The sequence below is a fragment of the Pundamilia nyererei genome, unplaced genomic scaffold, assembly GCF_000239375.1.
Source record: "Pundamilia nyererei isolate P.nyererei 1_Seehausen unplaced genomic scaffold, PunNye1.0 scaffold00049, whole genome shotgun sequence".
NCBI classification, from domain to species: Eukaryota; Metazoa; Chordata; class Actinopteri; order Cichliformes; family Cichlidae; genus Pundamilia; species Pundamilia nyererei.
The window spans coordinates 157,136-177,508 of NW_005187450.1; the positions used below are offsets into that span (position 1 = coordinate 157,136).

Genomic DNA, 20,373 nt, shown 5'->3' on the forward strand with positions numbered 1-20,373 from the left:
TCAGAGGGATACAATGTGGAGAATGTGGCAGTAAGGCACATTTAGGAATTGTGATGTGTTATGTTGAAGTGTGAGCACCCATCAATGTCAGTTTTATCCCCAAAATAATCCAAAATATTTACCTACTGAGCCAGGGACTCACAAAAGGCCTCTCCTTCATTTTCTGTTCTCAGTTTGTCATGGTAAAAAGACTCGCTTTATTGCTGATTTAATGCAATCGTTTACATAGATAGTATACACTTATGTCATTTTGATCACATGAAATATTAAAGTGATCTTGTTGGATCAAATTAAGACGACTACAATCATATGCCTGACATAAAGTCTAATATATATATATATATTTTGCCAACACACAGCTCATACATTATAGTTATACTTACAACCAGAAGCAGTGGAAGGAAGACAGTTAATGTACTTCTAATAAATGCAGTTTTACAAAAAGGAATGGTTCATATAATTAAGCTCAGCGCTAGTATTATGTTGTTATAAATCATTTAAAAGGCACATTCATATCATGGCCTCAAAGGTACTATCCAGTCAGAAAAACTCTTCAGTGAGGCGTCTGGAATTAAAGTGAGCAAATGGAAACTTGGGATGAAATGAGGGAAGATAAAGCAGTCAAAAAGTGTTTTACCAGCTCTCTGTAAGTCTTCTCCAACTGCCTTTTTAGGAAAGACATCAGCTGCTCCACACCCAGACATAAAACAACATCTTAATCTGTCATTAGCAAAACGACATTACTTGATCACAAGACGTGAATAAACAAGACTTCATCATTTTGTTTATGTAACAGGCAACAGTTCATCATCATCACTGCTATAATAAAAAGGATGACTGGATGTTACCTTTTAGGGCATGTATGCAGATACCATTGAAACAGATTATTTGACGTATATATAAAAACAAACATTTCTAAAATAATCTAAGTTGTAACACAGAGTTTGTTTTGGCTCAGCCTAAACTCTGGCTCATGGAATGTACCCGGCAAATCTTAATGTCACGGTAGACAAAATCGAAAAGGTATCCTCTGTTTCATTCTTACGGCCATCATTTGGCACTGTGCGTAAATGGGGTAAACAAATCAGCAACTCTGTGATCTAGTAACATAATCTGAAGCAACTAAATACGTGCACATACATCATAGCATGCAAGTAGGCTTTTGTTTAAACACCTGACAAGACGTGTAAAATGTTAGTTGGTTATATGTTTTCTACATGCCTTAACGCGTCCTTTTTTATCATTTAACTCTACTTCTGAGGTGCTTTTAATAAGTTACATTCAGCATAAGTAAAATAATTCCTCCATTCTGTAGCTATTTAGAAAATAAAATAGATATCTCTGTTTGTTGCAGGGTAACTGTGCGTTGAGGATCAGGCATTCTCATTAATACCTGTAGAGAAAAAAACAAAACAAAAAGAGAGTTTAATTAAATACCAGTTTAAAAAGTGAAAATATGGACTGGTGCGTGATAATAGAAGCAGAAAAAGGCAGGAGCACCTACCGGTAATAATTAGGTTTGAAAGGGCCATTCTTGTTGAGGCCCATGTATTTGGCCTGCTCATCAGTCAGCTCTGTCAGGTGGGCATCAAAGTTGGGTAGGTGCAAACTGGCCACATACTCGTCTGGGGGAAAAAGACAAAATGTGTGTGATGTGATCTTTTTAGTGAAGCCACAGGGTGGCAACAATGAGCAGCCTTTCAGAGAAGCAGTAAAAACTAATTAGACTTCACAACTATTGTGATCCACACTTGCATACTGCTTATCATTTCTCTACCAAAGTAGCACAGTTTCAGTTTAAACAAGGCTGATTCTTACCCATTTTCTTTGGAAGGAGATACACATCCTGTTTGTAACGTCCTTCTGGAGCATTAAACAACTCAATCAGTGCCAGGGCCTACAAAACACAGAGCACACAGTGTTTACATGACTCACAATCTGGGAAACTATGTGCCTGCAGACTGCAGGTAGTTTAGTAAGAAGGGACACTGTTATTTACTCGCCCAAGAAGTTACTGACACTGGCTCTAAAGGAAGAGAAGAAATTACTAACCTGAGTTGTTGCAGTGATAGACAACACAAATGTCGGCACTGTGGAGCAGCTCAGATTTAAGAGGCGACCCTGGAAAAAAAAAATACAAGATGTCTGACAAAACTGTTTAGTGCAGAACAAACTCCTGTTTCAACCTAGTTATGAGCGATACAAACACAAATTTTTGAGAATTTAAAACACAGTTTTGTGAAGACTATTGAGGAAAGCTACCTCTGCCAGCAGGACGACCCTCTTTCCATCAGGCCAGATGATGTGGTCGACCTGAGAGCGAACCCTCTCCCAGGTCAGCTCGGGGCTGCGCAGGCTTGCCTGAGGACAAAAGACGTAAACACCATTGTGCGAACATTTCCATGTGGCTATGTTACCATGTAAACAAAGAATAGTGGAACTCCTTGAATTAGAAACTTCTTCCAATGAATTCACAAAAATTGAGAAGTACAGCCAAGTCCATAAGTATTCATACAATCACACAATTTTTCTAGTTTTACCTCTGTGCACCTCTACACTCTGCATCACAGCAGATCTTAAAACTAAAAAAAGACAGAATCAAGATGTGAACAAGGTGGAGGCTTTAAGCTTTAATTTAAGAGATTTAACAAAAGTATTACACTAACTGTTTAGGAAATTGCAACCATTTTTATACACAGTCGCCCATTTTCAGAGGATCAAAAGGACTTGGAGTACTGGTTGACAAGCAATTTCGTGATCATGTGAGGACCAATGTTCCCTCTAATTTTTCATGTGTCTGAGCGAACACACAAACTCCCTGAGCGGTCCCTTGGGCCACTGTGAGCAACAGCAGACATGTGCACTGTGGTCACACCAGCATCGAATCCATCCAAGTTACATGGTTTATTAAAATAATCAAATTACAGCATTTACATTTATGTTAGACTACTTTTAATTAACTGCTTTAGCCCACTTACAATGAACATTTAAAAAAAATCTTGTTCATTACCTGTGTAGTATGTTAACACTATTGGAAGCAAAAATAACTTGAACTCCAATTTTGAAAACAAAACTTTCTTTTTTTTTTTTAAAGCTCTGACTTGTATTCTGAGTCTGTGGTCTGGGAGAGAGTCCTGTAACTCTCTCTGCAAAATACAGTATACAATGACCAATGTTGGGCAATTAATTATATAGTTACTTCTTCAAAAAAGTTTTTTGCAGCTGTTTACCTAAAAATGCAGCCAAGGCGTTTTTAAAATAAACATTTCAAACTATTTACAGAACAATCAGCTGTTCTGCATCAAAATTGTGCCACTCCAAAAATAATTTCTGTCCACTATGAGATAAAGGAGAACAACAGCGTGATACCTGCAGGCCTGACAACAGGAGATGTATCACTCCTGTAACACCTGTAACATTCAACAGTCGCCTCACTGTTCTGACACACACAACAAAACTTTTGACTACACTACACACTAACTACACAAGATTTGCGCTAAACGTCGACAATCTCTCACATCTCAAAACACCGCCGTCACTCCTAAAACTTCCCCCTTCCTAAACAATAAATGCCATGTTGCCATATCATTTTTTGATTGGTCGACATGGTACAGTACATTTTTCGATCAATAGGAAAGGGTGGGGGAGAGAAGGGCTATTTTGGTTTTGCTCACAGGTGGAGAGTGCTTTGGAGCGTTTTCCTTATAAAACTCAGTTTTTACCGTTTCTTCCCGCAGTAAATATAAACAACGACAGTATTCAGGAAGGAAACCAAACATTGCAGATATTTTTTTTATCATAACTCTGGTTTTACGTGGCCGATCAACACAATTTAAAAGCTGGTATAAAGTCCACACTTTTTCCATCAATTGTTCCGTCTGTCCTGCTCACGTCTCCAACGGTTGTACACGTTGTCATTAACGTGGCTTCACTCCACATCAGCCACGCCGCTTTGCTAGTTAAAACACCGGTGTCGGCACATAAGGACGCTGTCATAGCCTGTCAACGACGTTGGTTAGCTGCGTACATACGAATGTGAATCGCGTTATTGGCTGGACTATGGGATAAGGTGGCATCGTTCTAATGCCATACGGGAGCAGCCAGTCACTGACTGACTAACACTGCAAAACAGAATTGTTAAAGTTTTAATTTTAATTTCAATTCAGGTTAGATTTTTTTTCTGTGCGCAGAGACCGTGCCAGCAGTGCGCAACTGCGCACGCGCGCAGCTTAGAGGGAACATTGGTGAGGACTGTTCCCTTTTTATTCCCCAATAAATTAAAACAAGATAATTTCAAGTGTTGAACTTCTATTGGTTAACTTTTCATGCTCTTGACTCGAGGTTGCAGAAGGTGAAAGCTGAAAAAATTAAACAAAGGTATCAGAGAAAGAGCAAATATTTCAGCAGTCACCAAATCAACAGTCTCAATGAATGCACTGGCCACCTGAGTGACAGCAAAAGGCCTGAGAGATTACAGAAAACAACTAACCAAGTGAACATCACTCTCAAAATCTACAATCAAGAAACACCTTTATGAATGTAAATACAGAGTTCACAACCAGGTCCAAACTACTGGTGACACTCGAGAATGAGGAAGACCAGATTAGACTTTGCCAGAAAACATCTAAAAAGAGCCTGCACAGTTCTGGAAAAACATCTTTGGGTGTATGAAACCTAGATGAACTCGTACCGGAATGATGGGAAAAGAAAAGTCTGAAGAAGGAGAGAAAAAGTTCATAATTCCAAAACATACCATACTAACCTTCGAACATGGTGGCAACAGTGTTATGGGATGGGTACGCGTGGCTGCCTGCCAGTGGAACTGGGTCACTAATGTTTGTTGTTGTGATTGATAGAAGTAGCAGGATTAATTGTATACAGGGATATACTTTCTGCTCAGATTCAGCCAAATGTTGCAAAACTGATCGAGCAAATGGATAATGTCCCAAAGAATGCTGCAAAAACTACCAAAGAGTTTCTCAATTTAAAGGAATGGGAAATTCTTCAATGGCCAAGTCACTCACCAGCAGAGCCAGTTTTGTGTTCAGTTACTGAATACAAAACCTAAGAGAGACCCACAAACAAGCAGCAACTTGAATGTGGCTGCAGTAAAGGCCTAGCAGAGCATGTCAAATGAGAAACACACACATTTGGTGATGTTAATGTGTTCTAGACTTCAGGCTGTCATTGACTCCAAAGGATTTTAATCCAAGTATTTAAAAAATCATTATATTTACATTTTTTCAGTGTGTCAGATTATTTTTGAGCCTCTGAAAATGTTGAACTATGTAAAAAAATAGTTTTTATACATTTCCTGCGTGTGATGGTGAACAGAGGCGAAACTACAAAAACTGTGTCATAGTCCAAAAACTTGCAATCTTTACTGTATGTTTTGGATCAAAGGGGCACACAGAGATGTTACTTATGGATGTTTAAATTGAGATATTCAAGCCACAAGAAATTCAATGAGGAAAAACAAATTAAGTCACTTTTGATCATTTTCAAATTTCATTTTTGACTGAAAATGTAACAACACAGAGAACAGGATGTTTTTGTGTTTACAGACTCCTTTCTGTGTTTTACTTGTCATTTAGTGCCTGAATTTTCACACCTTAACCTTTCACTTTCACTTATTTAGGCTCCCCTACTGTTTATTCTAAGTAACCGTGCTTAAGAAGCTTTTTAAATCCATTGGGTATTTGTGGGGTTATTTGTTTGAAGTTTACCACATCAATCTCAGTATTGGAGTGTCCCATATTGCAGACGATGCAGCCATTCTTCATTCGGTCAAGCTGTTCTCTGGTGACGACATTCTTGTTGCCTGTATTTGAAGAAAAACACACGTAAGGTGTTGTTAACAGAGTCACCGAAGAGAGAATAAGCCAACGAAGATCAAATTTAAACTTGTGCTGCTGCTATAGCGGTGGAGTTACAGCTATATCTGTACTGGTGTTCATATTGCTGTCAACACACAAAACCAAAGAGCATCTGAGCATTTTGATTTTAAAAAATTTGGTTTTCACCCAAAGCCCTTAACTGTAATATTTAAAAAGACACATGCTGAAAATGTTGTGATTATCAAAGCAGAAGTAATGGATGTCACAGCATGGGGTACAGTACCAGTGCAAGTTATCACCACGTCCATCTGCCGAATGACCTCGCTCAGCTTGACCACTCGGAAACCGTCCATGCTGTGTGGACACGCATATTATAGAAGACCAGATTAGAAAAAAAAGAAAGAAAGAAAGGAAAAATCCACTGATAATATTCACTTGTTTGTAGCTTGCAAAGCACAGGTGAGCAATGCTAAATAGTGAGAGTCAGTGAGTCACCATGCTTGCAGGGCACAGATGGGGTCAATCTCTGTGATGCACACAATGGCTCCGAGAGCTTTGAGAGCACTGCAGCAGCCTTTCCCCACCTAAAGAGCACAAGACAGTGCACTAAAAAGATCTGCTGGACTTGTTAAAGTCATTCCATCTAAAGGTAAAAAAAAATTTAATAAAAGAATGATTCACCTCTCCATACCCACACACAACCACTTGTTTGCCTCCAAACATAATATCCGTAGTCCTCTTCAAGCTGGCAAAGACAACCAAAGCGACACATCATTGTGACCATATTGCTCCAAATACAACAAAACCTCATAACAGCAACTTTCTTGGTGATTAATTTTCCTCACCCATCGAGGATAGATTCACGGCAGCAGTAAAGGTTGTCGAATTTCTGCTTGGTAACCGAGTCGTTCACGTTCATGGCGGGCACACACAGCTTGCCAGCCTTAGACAGCTGGTACAGTCTGAAAGGACACATGGGGAAAACATGTTCAGGCATATATGCTGGCCGAACACACGTGAATCTTTCCACACAAACGTGGATGCAATTCTGTGTGACCTTACACTTGGCAGAATATCTGGCTAATGAAGTCCACTGAGAGCTTTGCATATACCGTAGAGTTGCTGTGCCCAGCATTTGAGCTTTGCCATGCTTTTCAAATATTCTCCCATCATCTAAGCACAGCTGATCAGTAAAACTAACAGAAATGTGAGCATTCTCCTGTCATTTTAAACCATTTGCTACACAAAAACTAACATTATGCTTGAGCACATAAAACTCCAATAACTAAACAGAAAATAATTTTAAAGCAGTGCTGGTGATTTTTATTTGTCCTTACCTATGACCAAAAAATTAGTCTGTGCATAAAAAACCTGAATATGACTTATATAATGGCCTTTGATACAGGTCCAATTTCTGTTGACAAAGCCATTCATTCAAAGTCATTCATCATGAAATGTATTCACTGAGAGCTTAAATTGCTTCTAGTGCATCTCTATCTCCAAAAAAAATAAAATAAGGAAATACCAATAAAAAAAAAAAGGATTAAAAGCAGCTTAGTTAAAAAAAAGTAAAACGCAGAGGGCATGACTATGTTGGATAGTTTCTAGATTTATTTTAAACTCTAAAGTAGAGTCGTGTTCAAGACATAGATACCCAACACACTCCACTAAAAGTCAAATCCATGTGTGAAAAGCACTGCTGCAAATTATTTGTATTTGTTGGCTGCTACGTGCTGAACAGTACATCCCAGTTATGTTCGGGTAATTAGATCCTGTAACTGCCACTGTAGTGCTAATAGCAGTATAGTTAGTTTGTTTAGCATATATTTTGATCATTTTAAAAATGTTTTACACAACTGATATAAAATTCTAATTAGAAAAAATTTTTAATTTTAAAAAAATATCCATTAATGATAATTTAAGTTCTAACCAGTGCACTTGTCACAGCACAATGATTTGTCCTTTGTCTTTTAATTTATTAAGTATTTACATTAGTTTGACTTTTATATTTTGTTGTCAGTATATACAGTACTGAATCTGCAAAGAGCTGATGAGCATTAAATGGCTCAAAAACACTGCGACAAGCTTAATTATTTATAATTCATAGTAAGCTGCCATAAGCACATGTCTATGCTGTAAAGAATATACAGCCTGGGTCTTACTGACATATTTTATAATGAAACCAATGTGAACCAAAAAGAATTACCAGACAGAAATTGCAGTTCAAAATACAAAAAGGCACGTGCTGCAGATAAAATGTAAACTCCACTAAAGCTCTAAATTTGCGACCTCATCTGACCTGTGAACACCAGTGACACTCTCCTCCACAATGCCCCTGGCTTTTTTAAAGACGCTGGGATACTTCTTGTAAACCCAGTGGGTTAAGTCTCCACCATCATCCAGGATCTATGGGGGGGGAAAAGTCAACATGGAAGATGTGCACACAGAAAAGAGCGAGAGATTAAGACAGGCATTACATTCATCACATGACTATCCAGGTAATACCATATTGGCCTGCCAGCCTTCAGTGTTGACACAGCGATCAATACACCACCAGAAGTCGTCCTCTGATTCACCCTTCCATGCAAACACAGGTACCCCTGCAGGAAACAAAGCACACATAATTACAGGCAAAGACAGCATGAGCCACAGCTCCATTAGTGCACATTACACAGTGAAAGGAGAGGTGCAAAGTGCTCTTAAGTTTTAAGCTTATTTTGGGTTCATCTAACCTTATGAGCAATAAAGCAAAGAAAAATACTTTATTTTATGTTAGATAGTACATAGTGTTACGTTTCGGTGTTGTCAGTGTGTTGTTTTTGGCGTGACTGTTATGTGTTTCCTGTTTTACTTTGAAAGTCTGTGTTATCTTAGTGTTTTCAGTTTACGTTTACCTGTCTCGTCAGTTCTGAGTTGCCCCAGCTGTGTTTCCCTCTTGTTGTCCATTTTCCTGATTGCTCCCTCTAGGTATTTAAACCCTGTGTTTCAGTGTGTCATGGTCGCGATCTCCCGTGTTGTAAATAGTTTGTTGTAAATAGATTTGTCGATACTTTCGTTTTGGGATTTTGGTGGTGAGCTTTAGTGGGGGTTTTTTTGTGTGTTTTTTTTTCTTTATTTTTACTTTTTTCGTGTTGCACTCCGGTTGCCTAGGCCGGGGTGTAACAATAGTTATTTGGAATTACATATTTTTTTTGTTCCACCCTATTGTTAATAGGCCTCTTCTTGCTTCTTTATTATACTTACCTGTCTCTGCAAGAGCAGCAGCCACCTCATTTTGAGTGGAGTAAATGTTACAAGCAGTCCAGCGACATTGGGCCCCAAGTGCTACCAGAGTTTCAATCAGGACCTGAGAAGGACCAATGAAATATGAAGATAAAGAAAAAAGTAACAGAGATAAGAAGAGAAAAAGATGTCACATTAAAGGGACCGCTGATGAGTAGGATGAGCGGACGTACTGCTGTCTGAGCAGTGATATGGGTACAGCCTACTATCTTCGCCCCAGCCAGTGGCTTCTCCCCCTGGGCTCTCTTCCTCAAGGAGATCAGGGCAGACATGTCTGTGGACGAACAGATCAAGCAGCAGTTAATGGTACCTGAGAGGACACAAAGGCCAGGTTTTGTTTTGGGCGAGATAAGAAGGAAAGACCTTTTCGAATTCAAAAACAAACGATACCTAGAAGGCGGATGTGCAGTACATGGCTGTAAAATGGGTACTAACTGAACAACAACGTTAGCAACAGCTGTTGCAACCCAGGTTTTAAGGCTGAACAACACTTGCCAGGCGCTTACGCCTACTTATCTCTCACATGGATAATGTAAACAGGCAGAAAGGCAGACAAGAACAGAGAAACAGCAAAAGAAACCACACCATTGTGTTTTGAATTGTGAAGAAAAGATCAAATGAAATATCATCATGTTCCAAAAAACACCAGCTTTGGGTCATAAACCACAGACACCAGGTAATCTATATTTTAAATTAATAAAAGATGACGAACAATGAAGGAATACATATAGTGTGTAACAGTGTAGTTACATAACTACCCTATTACACACCTGCATCACGATAAAATCCATATGTGGCCATCTTTTAAAATTTAAACTACATCGTCCTGTTTGAAAAAAGGGTTTCATAAGAAAACTTTAACCTGTTTTGATCAAAGTACAGACAATCATAGGTAAAAAATCTTTCATCTTTGAAATGTCCACAATGCGCCAGTGAGGTCTGATGCATACATACCTTGTTCTGCAATTTCAATTTCTCGGCGCCCAAATTCAGCTTGTTTGATGTTCTTCACACAGAAGTCGCTGCTGCCGTGGGTGTTGACCTGGGCTTTGTCCCGGGGAGAAGTTTCATCATCGGAGCTGTCAGTGTAGGATGCAGCTTACAAATAGAGAACACAAAAGGTCACTTTTGTGGTAAAGCACACAAAAGAGCCAGTTGCGAAATTTATGCTTTCAATGCATTGTGTAAAAGCTGGAGCTACAGTGTGTATTTTTGTGATGTATATGAATAGCTTTTCCAGGTGGACATGCAAACATAAGTCAATCAAAGAACTGTTAAGTGAACTTCAAAAACATACAAAAAATGTTTTGTTTTGTTTTGTTTTATGTATGACTGAAGTAATTGCTCAGTTTTCAGCAATGAAAGTGAAAGTACCTGAGCTGTAGCTGTCTGTGGAGGACTGCGAGATGGACCGTGACAGCGAGCGGCGCCCTGCCTTGGTCGGATACTTGCTGAATTCCTGTTTGTCCTCTGCATTCGCAAACTGGATCTGCAGAGAGCCAAGGAAAATGCCACACAGTGTAAACATCAAAAAACAAAACAATCCAGATATTTAGCGATTTGATATTTGAAATCTTCTATCTCTATGGATTTATCGGACGTCAATGGGACAAGTGGAGGTCAATAGGACAAGGTATCATCATGTTTCACATCTTAAAAGGGATGACACTATACCTTACACCGTACCTTCACACATCATTAGTTTATGTTTGCATTCATTGTCCTGTTTCTGTTATCATCCCTTCTAAAGATAAATCAGCTTGTTACAGGAAATCACAGGTGGATCAAGAACAAGGATGCTGATGCTTATTTTTAGATGGTCCCTTGTGATTTATGTTTTGTTCAAATGCATGCGCTTCAGTGATTGTTGGCTGTGATTCATCGTGTCAATCCAAGCCTTCAAAGGGCCCAAGATGAAAGATCTGGAAAAAGATAAATTGGATCACCAAACAGCTAGTGTGGCTATTTTCTAGCCAGGCATTTGATTAAAGTCTAAACTGTTGAATCTCTAAACCAAAGCACTGGAGAACTGATTTTAACTGGTCACAGAACGGTAAATAGAGGACTGTATGAAAGACACAGTTTAGGCCAACATCACAGGCAGCTCAGGTACTCAGTGCTTATATTATAGGTAATATTTCTGGTACCTTTTTGTTTTGTTTAATTTTGTAACCTAATGATGACAGAAAAACAACTACTGCAAGTTCAGCAAGCTCGGTAAGTATGACCATTATCTTCCATGGAAGGACCAACAAAAGCAATGTTACCTAAACATTACTATGTACTATCACTGTCTGCCTTTCCAATAATTTCTACCCGTGTCTTTGTGTAAAGTCTGTGACCTCATCCATGATATTGTGCCACGTGTCTTCCTCACAACACTGTTTAATATCACAACATTGTATAATGTCATAAAAGCATGCCTAGTGTCCACGCACAAAATACTTTTTTCCATGAAAAATGTTACAAGAAAATGATTCACTTGACCATGTCCAAAGTTCATGACACCTATTCAAAGGTATTCTTATTTCTTGAGCTTTTTAATTCTTCATGGTCTTCATGGTCATGCAGTCGAGGAGTGAGGATTTCAGAAGGATAGATCTTTACACAACTCTACCATAAACATTTACTATGAGTCAGTGATAAATTGTGGCAATGCACAGAATTCCCTCTGTCTCCTATTTAAATCTTCATATCATGTGTTTGGACTGCAAACTCAAGTGCAGACTGACAGAGTTGACACAACACACAGATGAAGAATCCGGGAACACATGTATCCCAGATTAACAAGAGTGAGTCGGATCACACTCGAGTATGTGTGTGTACACTGCACATACATCAACCTGTAGCTATGTCCTTCAGGTAGAGCGTACTCTTAACAATTATGAAGAGTAATAACGCATTACTGGAACAAAATCAAATTAACAGATTTTCTTTATACATACAAATTTTGTTCTGATAGAACGTTTTACGGGTGGATGCAACAGCTACACATGACTTCACATCAACAAAATCCCCCAAAAAGCTGAGGCTGATTGAATGGGCTAGCATCAGCATAATGCACAATCACTAGGGAAAACACCCCAACATAACCATAACTTTAATTCTCTGCTTTTATCCTAATTACAATGATCTTCATTAACTTAAAATGTGTGGTCAAAACTAACCTTATTTACTCAGCATTTTAACCCACAACGCCTCTTTCCATGAGCAGTGACACCTGGGCTTCAGAAACCTACCGTGTCGGTATAAAGAAACTCAAGAAGCCTGTGAGACAGGCTAAGCTCAGGAGAGCTCTGCATGTCTCTGTTTTCACAACTGTGAGTGTGCTCCATCTCATATGTTCGCAAAATATGTCAACATGAGTACTTTTATGTTTACTTTGCATCACTTTGCAGCCTTGAGGATTCAACAGACATTTCACACAGTCTCTTGAGCTTTACTGAATTGTTCTTTCTCAATATTCAGACCAAAATCAAGAGGCTAATCGAATTAATGATGAATTACTCAGCGTTGGTGAAGACAGCATTATGTTTCCACTACGCCTACACGGGGAACCTGTGTGAATAACCTTGGTGTTTACTAGGAAAAATTGCGCTACTCCCTGCAGGTAAACTGAAATTTATGTTTCAAAGGGAAAAAAAAGTTTCTGTTAACTGCAGGAAGAAGACAAAAACCTGCGACTGCCAAAAAATACTAAGGCTCCTGTGTGTTTGAGCTATCTAGTATCTAGAAGAAGTTCTCAGTGATACATTAGCAGCAACTCACCCTTTCTCTCCCATGCCCATGCCCATGCTTGTGTGCCATTGTTTCTTCCGTTTTCCAGCCTATCTGCCTGTTGCTGTGTGTCCTCTGTGCAGTAGTACTAGGTGTCCCTGATGCTATTATCCCAGAACACTCCCAGGCAGAGCCAGGGGGAGGTTCCCACCTATTATCATGATTTCTAATGGCCAACCTGGAGAGAGAATGAGAGAGAGAGAAAGACCTAAAGAGAAAGGGAGGGTTTATTCCAACCAAGCTTCTCTTTCTCTTTAGTCTCTCCAGTTATGCCCTTGAAAACTTAACGCTAAAATCTGCAGGTTGTATGTTATGGTGAGTTTTTAATTACTGAGGCAGCACATGCAAAACGATTCAGGTATATATGTAGGTTGCGCACGAACCAGAACCGTTTCAAAATCACGTGCACACAAAGTAATAAACAAATTTGCCTCAGCTCTTATTTTACACCTATGCGCCTGATTTGCACAACTAAAGTAAACAGAGATTGACAGAAGGAATTAAACTCTGTTTCCATTAGCCTTCTGCTGCATCAATACGTGTCCCATGCAGTCCCTAAAGCTAAAAATACCCTTTCTCTCCTAGATAGCAGGCCAGGTCAAAGACTTAAGCTGTGGAGTGTGACTTTCAGTCAGTGTTGTAAGGGTTCAATGTAGGCCTGACATAAGGCGACGCTAGCTACTTAGTCAGACACAGCTAGTGCTCTAAATCACTGCCCTGCGGAAAAGGCATACAGTCTTATCCACATCACCTGATCTTTGTATACAGACTACTCACAGTGATTAAAACAGGTTCAAAGACATGTGGCCTGCAATATTTATATAAGTAAAAATGGTGCAGTGACACACTCAAAGGAGTGAAGTCCAGTTGCAGTTTTCAAATCAGGGTACTTCGCTTGGTGCGCAAAGGCACCTGTTTAGATCAACAAATGCATGACCGATTACAGTGTTGTGAAAAAAATACAACTCTACTAATCCTTTCTCCAAGACTATCCGACCTTTACATAAGTAAAGAGCATAAGTCCTAAAGCAGTTCAGAATCCTAATCTTACTGTCAAGTTGTTTTTCCCTTGGATTATCTTACTGCACTGTTTATTAAGAAATCCAAACTCCTGATAACAAATACTGTAATTAAACTGTACATGTACTGTACTTAGTGAATGCCAAGGGCAAAACCTAGAACATAGAAAATGGTAAAACTACTGAATGTGCTTTATTTTTAACCTCATGATGACTTTTCCTTCACTGGAAATGACTGTAAGTTTACACATGTAACACAGAATGTACCTGGTACATTTTATCTTTACATTTTTTCAAAGCACACTCATGTCTGTGTCTTTAGAGATGAATGTGAATCTCTCTGTATCCGATTCTGGCAGCAGGGCAACCCAAATCATCCCTGCTTGAGCCCCTGCTTCACCTTTAACTTTACCCATTTTCTTTGCTGTGCTGTTTTACCACACTACATTTTCCAGTCTTCGTTACCACTTACCAGGAGCGGAAAAGTTATGTTTGACCTTCATGAATCTCTTCCATAATGTTGGCAGACACGCAGGATGAGATAGTGAAGCTAAGGTATCATCACATTTCAGATCCTACAAAGCAGCCCACAGGAATCAGATAAATATGATGATGCATGAACAGATTCACGGTGAGCAAGTCCCATTCCCAGGGGGCGTATTACATAACCATTAGATGGATTCAGAGAGAGAGGAGGCAGAGGATTGGTGTTCTCTGACTCATCTGCCCTCACGCTAACTCACTCGTTTTTAATTTGTAGCATTGACTTTGTTTACTCACGTCACCTTTCAATGTAGTAGTTCTGCTGAGTTCTAAGTCTTCTTTTCAATATGTCATTTATTGTGATTTCAATCAGTTTGACACTCTTTCCAGTCATTTACAGTAGTTTCTTTAATCATTCTTCTTTTTTTTTAAGCAAACAGACTGCTCAGTTTGACACCGGGCTCTCACATTTATTCATAACACAGTGCTTTGTTTTCATAAGCGCAGTTCACATTCCTACAATCCAATATGTTCTCATCAGGCACCCTGAGGCGGCTCACAGTCCACACATTATTGCATTCTGTGAGCTAGCAGCTTGAAGTCTACGATGTTGAGAAAACAGGTGTTTTTATTATTCAGTTATTTATCGATTATTATAAACACACTTTGGTTAAACTTACTCAATTCACAAATCCAGCCACAAAGACAAGATGACAGGAATAACAAACATACCTAGTGCAATTTTTCCACACTGCGTAATGATACATTGCTTGTAGCTTACTTATGAGTGAGTTTAAGGGCGAGAAAAACCTACTTTTCCTTTAACAAGGTAAGTCAGATGTTTCAGTCTGAACACTGTTTTTTGATGAGCCTTACAGAATTCTAATAAGTGGATCTTTAAGGCATCATACAAAAAAAGTAAGCTCAACCCTGATTACGTAATAAGACAGAACTCGAGACCACTTGTGCATTTGTGTTTTTGAGGTGGCATGAAGTAAGTTCACTCCTGAGTGCTGAAATACTCTTTGTTAAAACACATATGAGCCGATATTTTCATTTCATGCACCTGTTATGCACAAATATCTAATCAGCCAATCACATGGCAGCAAGTTAGTGAATTTAGGCAAATACATGTGGCTAATAATATAATACATGCTAAAGTTCAAAACAATTCACATCGGTGATGTGGGGAGATTTTTTTAGCACACTTTGAACACATCGTCTAAATGTCACAGACTGCCTGAGTAATGCTGCTGCTGCTGATGTCCATCCCATTTATAATACAGTGTAATCATCTTCTAATGGGTTCATCCATCAGTACAACACACCATTTCACAAAGCTCAAATCATCTCAAACTGGCTTCACAGTGAGTTCAGTGCACTCAAATGGGCTCCACAGTCACCAAATCTCAATCCAATAGAGCTCCTTTGGAATGTGGAACAGGGGAGATTCACATTATAGGTGTGGATTCAACAAATCTGCAGTAACTGTGTGATGCTATACATGATAAATATGAACTAGCACCTTGCTGAATCTATGCCACAAAGACTTAAGATAAGTCTGAAGGCAAAGGGGTACCCAACCTGGTAGTAGCAAGGTATATCTAAATCTAATCAGGCATAATATTAGGACCACTGACAGGTGAAGTAAATAACACTGATTATCTCTTCATCATGGTACCTGTTAGTGGGTGGAATATATCAGGGAGCTATTGAACATTTTGTGTAAGGATTTGAGCGAGTTTGACAAGGAACATTATGAAGGGTAAACAACCGTTTCAGAGCATCTCCAAAACTGCAGCTGTTGTGGGGTGTTCCCTGTCTGCAGTGTTCAGTATCTATCAAAACTGGTCCAAGGAAAGAAAAGTGGCAAAGCAGCGACAAGGTCATTGGAGGGCAAGGCTCAATGAGGCATGTGGGGGGTGAAGGCTGGCCTGTGTGTCCAATCCAACAGATGAACTACTGTAGCTCAAACTGATGAAGATTTTTCTGACAGAAAGGTGTCAGAGTACACAGAGCATTGCAGGTTGTTGTTTATAGGGCTGCATAGCTGCAGACCAGTCAGGGTGTCCATGCTGAGCCCCTGTACCCCCAAATGCACCAACAATGGGCACATGAGCATCAGATGAATAATTTTCTATGTGGTATAATTTTCTTTCATACCACATGGATGGCAGTGTGCACTTATCTGGGGAACACCTGGCACCAGGATGCACTAGGGGAGGAGAGCAAACCAGCCCTACGCTGGCAATGTTCTGCTGGGAAACCTTGGGTCCTGCCATCCACATGGATGTTACCTTGAGATATACCACCGAAGCATTGTTGCAGATAATGTACACCCTTTCATGGAAACAGTATTCCCTGATGGCCTCTTTCAGCAGGGTGCATTATCCTGCTGAAAGAGGCCATCAGGGAATACTGATGGCCTCAAATAGTCCTCAAACTATTTGATGCCACAAATAGTTTGAGGACCACAACAATTTTGACATCTTGACTTGGCCTCCAAATTCCTCAGATCTCAATCCAATTGAGCATCTGTGGAATGTGCTGGACAAAAAAGGCTGATCCATGGAGGCCCCAACTCACATCTTACAGGACTTAAAGGATCTGCTGCTAATATCTTAGTGCCAGAGATCACAGCACACCTTCTAGGGGTCTAGTGGAGTCCATGTCTCAGTGGGTCAGCAGCAAAAGGGGGACCAATACAATATTCGGCAAGTGGTCACAATGTTATGACTGATAAGTGTATATGTGAGTATTTAAAAGTGCAAAGCAGCTAACATTAGGTCATAACACAAATGTGTGAATCATAAAAATAGGTGTCAAACACAGGCAAAGTCACCCCCAAAGAACCACGGGTATTAGAAGTCAGAGGTCACCTTGAGGAACTGAAATATATCTGATATTACTAACACAGTTGCCAGACATTATAACTAAAAAGTTCCAGAGGGCTTAATCACCACTCTGTGACACAGTCTCATATGATCAGAAAAACTTCCCTGGCAGAAGAGTCTGCAGAGATTTGAGCAGGTTTGTTCTGAGAAACAGACAAAGAAGCCTCTAATCAGGAGTTCCATGATTATCCACTAGCCGGTACCAGATGCTGTGAAGAGCCACCTCATGTGGATTTTTGCTGTTTTCTCAGATTATATAACACGCAAGAAACTCAACATTCACAGGTTCTTCTCACAGGTGCACCCTGTGCTGCTTTTGCATGTTCATGATGCCTTTCCTCCAACTAACACTGATGATGTCCTCATTACCTGCACATGAGAACTAATTAAAGACAGATATAGAGCTCACTACACATTAATGTGATAAAAGTTTAGGTTCAGTTCCCATGTTATCTCAAGGTTGCAAATCTCAAGGTTCTGTAACTGTAAACTACAGTTTATGGTGGATTTATTTTTTTTCCCCACAACACAAGGGTAGACCTGATTAAATACCCCCCCTACTCAACTGGGGGACCCCACAGACTCAGTTGCGTTAGCCCTCACACAGTAGTTCTGCACTTTGCTGAGGTCTTAAATCAGAGGTTTAAGAGCTCAGCTTGGCTTTTAGTTGTTTCCTGCCTGCTGGCATAATGTTGACATTGTGCTTTAAACAGACGGGAAGGCAACTTGAAGACAGATTTTAACAATCATCTTGTCTTTAAAATTATATGTTCTTACCCCAGTAATAACACAGTAGAAGGTATTATTAGAGTAACACTACATATGAGACAGTTAGCAAAGCTTTCCTTAATAGCTGGCTGCTAAGATACATGAATATGGGTACTTTAAATGTTTAAGATTATTTTTGCACTTCCCACCTCACATTGGGATGGAGTGTCCATCATTCAAGAATGCATTAAAGCGCCAACAAAATTCCCAATGACAACTTTGGAGCAGACATTCACACTGCACCTTATTAACAATACATTACATTGCCTACACTTGGACTTCACTGCAGCACGATGCGTACCAACGTGAAATCCCCTCCTTACTGTGTCTGTGCCCAATGGCAGTGACTGCTGGGAGCATCACGTTTCTTACCTTCTTGACGGATTTCAGTGTGGGGACTGCGGTGAACGCTGCGGAAGTCATTTCTCCAACGTTCATATTCACATCACTGCTGTTTTTGCTGACAGTCAACACGGAATATTTTTCCGCAACGTTTTCGGTCTCCTTGACATATTTCGTGCCCTGTTTAACCTCCGTCTTGCTGTCCACAACTGTGTCTGTCATTGCATCCGAGTGATATCGATACTGTTACTGGAGAGGAGAGGGGGGAACAAAAGCCGGTTCTGGATTGAGTTGAAACTAATACCCTTAGCTTCGCCTTCTTGCTCTCTTGGCTAAAGCTTCGTGGCTTAAAAATGACCGAACCGACGCTGAAGCACTACACCACGGAGCAAAGCTAACAAAGTAGCCCACTTCACTAGATATGACGCTTTTTTTTCTCCCTTATCTACTTTCTAAAAGACTCGCACGGCCACTTGCTTCGGTCCTGCAGGTCTGCTGTCATCCACAGACGGCAACATCTCCCAAGGTGAGGGAGGGAGGGGGCGTTTTGTTGAGGCTGTCAGACAAACCAGTGGGCAGTGTGTAGGCGGTGATAAGCCAGTTAGCTCCAGTGGACAGGAAAGTGACTGCTGAATGTGTAACGGCTGAGGCATCGCTACCCATAAGGAAATAAATTACATAATTTATTCGTCATTTGTGAGACTAAAATGTCAGATGTTCAGCACTGCAGTTTTTTCTTCTGCTCTGTTTTTTATGCTTAGTGCTACACTTGACTGTTATACAGCCCTCTGTTAATCAGCGTAGCGCTCTTAACACAAGTCCCGCCCACTTTTTAATGATTGGCTGATCGGGGACCAGCGTCCGCAAGCTACAGCCCCTGATTGGCAGAGTTTGCTAATCGCGATGCTTTACCTGGGAGGTCCTGATCAGGGAAAAGGGGAAGTCAAGTCAACCTCCGGCTAAATGTACACGACTACGCATGACTACTTTGTTGTTTCAGCTGCCTTACTGAATAAGATAATTAACTGAATTTAAAATTCTTTAAGACTGCAGCAGGACCAGAATTCTGTATTTGCAATTTCAAAGGTAATAAGATAATAAAGGCCTTATATATCCTATATTTCTGAAATTCTTTATATGGGTCAAGAGTTATTTTCACCAGCCTTCTCAGGTGGGATGAGTCTAGTCTCCCCAGCACATTCATCATATTAATGTGAAATGAGGGCAGCCAACCAGACAGGATGTTTTCTTTACCATCTCCTGTTTCGTATTATAAATGTTACGCAGGATCACAGACAGATGGCTAGCTCTGATGCCTTGCCCTGTTGCAGTTTCTCCAGCTGTCTCCTTACCTGGCCAGATGTCACAGTCAAGCAGAGGGTGTTAATCAAATATGGAGGAATCTGATCCATGGAGTTCAATTGGGGAAAAGAAGGGCAAATCACTAAGACAGAGCAGGTGTGGACTCCAGGATTTGTAGGTAGCAGCAGCTTAGTGTGAACTAAACCTGTTGAAGAAAACGTTAAACTCGTTTGCTCTCTCCATTTGGCCCACTGTTTGTCCTTCTGTCACCTTAAACCTAGTTATTTCCCCCATTCCACTCTACACATCACTGGTATTGTTCTGCTGGAGTGGGTTTCCAGTTTCTTTCTGTAGGTGTCCTTTCGTTCCTCCTTGTGCTACACCCCCTCAGTTCTTCCTTGACCCCAAGACCCGAAGGCTCTCTTCTCTCCTCTCTCAGGTAGGTATTTGTAATACTGATCAAATGTGACCTCTAATTTAGTTATTTGGAAGCTACTGTTCACAGAGTAAGACCTACATAGACGTACAAAATGTACTCTCATCAACTTGTACAAAACCCTACTTTGCTAGTCAGCATCAAACATCACTGTTACTCTGCATATTAATTGATTCCCCACTTTTTCCCCTCTTCCCTGATATTTTTATACTGTTCAAGGTGAAAAACCTGAA

The 20,373-nt window shown here is 40.1% G+C and overlaps 1 protein-coding gene across 3 annotated transcripts; it reads right to left on the reverse strand.

Moving 5' to 3' along the window:
• Positions 1 to 171: 171 nt before the first annotated feature.
• Positions 172 to 19,034, reverse strand: ahcyl1 (adenosylhomocysteinase-like 1). 3 transcript variants are annotated; one of them, XM_005732836.1, is made up of 17 exons: positions 18,433 to 19,033; positions 10,494 to 10,608; positions 10,074 to 10,217; positions 9,293 to 9,393; positions 9,081 to 9,183; positions 8,343 to 8,437; positions 8,137 to 8,243; positions 6,683 to 6,799; positions 6,519 to 6,582; positions 6,333 to 6,421; positions 6,121 to 6,191; positions 5,727 to 5,821; positions 2,263 to 2,361; positions 2,053 to 2,121; positions 1,819 to 1,897; positions 1,505 to 1,625; positions 172 to 1,393 (listed from the first exon to the last, which is right to left on the reverse strand). In XM_005732836.1, the coding sequence occupies exons 1-17, from the start codon at positions 18,622 to 18,624 to the stop codon at positions 1,387 to 1,389; spliced, it is 1,668 nt and encodes a 555-aa protein (XP_005732893.1). In that variant the 5' UTR covers positions 18,625 to 19,033; the 3' UTR covers positions 172 to 1,386. The 3 variants fall into 3 exon arrangements, with proteins under 3 accessions (XP_005732893.1, XP_005732895.1, XP_005732894.1); XM_005732838.1 differs by lacking the exon at positions 18,433 to 19,033 and adding an exon at positions 12,888 to 12,973; XM_005732837.1 differs by lacking the exon at positions 172 to 1,393 and having other exon boundaries at positions 1,501 to 1,625; positions 18,433 to 19,034.
• Between the last annotated feature and the right edge of the window lie 1,339 nt (positions 19,035 to 20,373).

Coding starts and splice junctions, on each gene's coding strand:
- ahcyl1 (XM_005732836.1), bottom strand. CDS start 18,624: ATGACAGACACAGTTGTGGACAGCAAGACGGAGGTTAAACAGGGCACG. Junction 6,800..8,136: donor AGTGTCACTGGTGTTCACAG/GTCAGATGAGGT, acceptor GTGTCCTTTCAG/ACTGTACCAGCTGTCTAAGG. Junction 2,122..2,262: donor GGGTCGTCCTGCTGGCAGAG/GTAGCTTTCCTC, acceptor TTTTTTTTCCAG/GGTCGCCTCTTAAATCTGAG.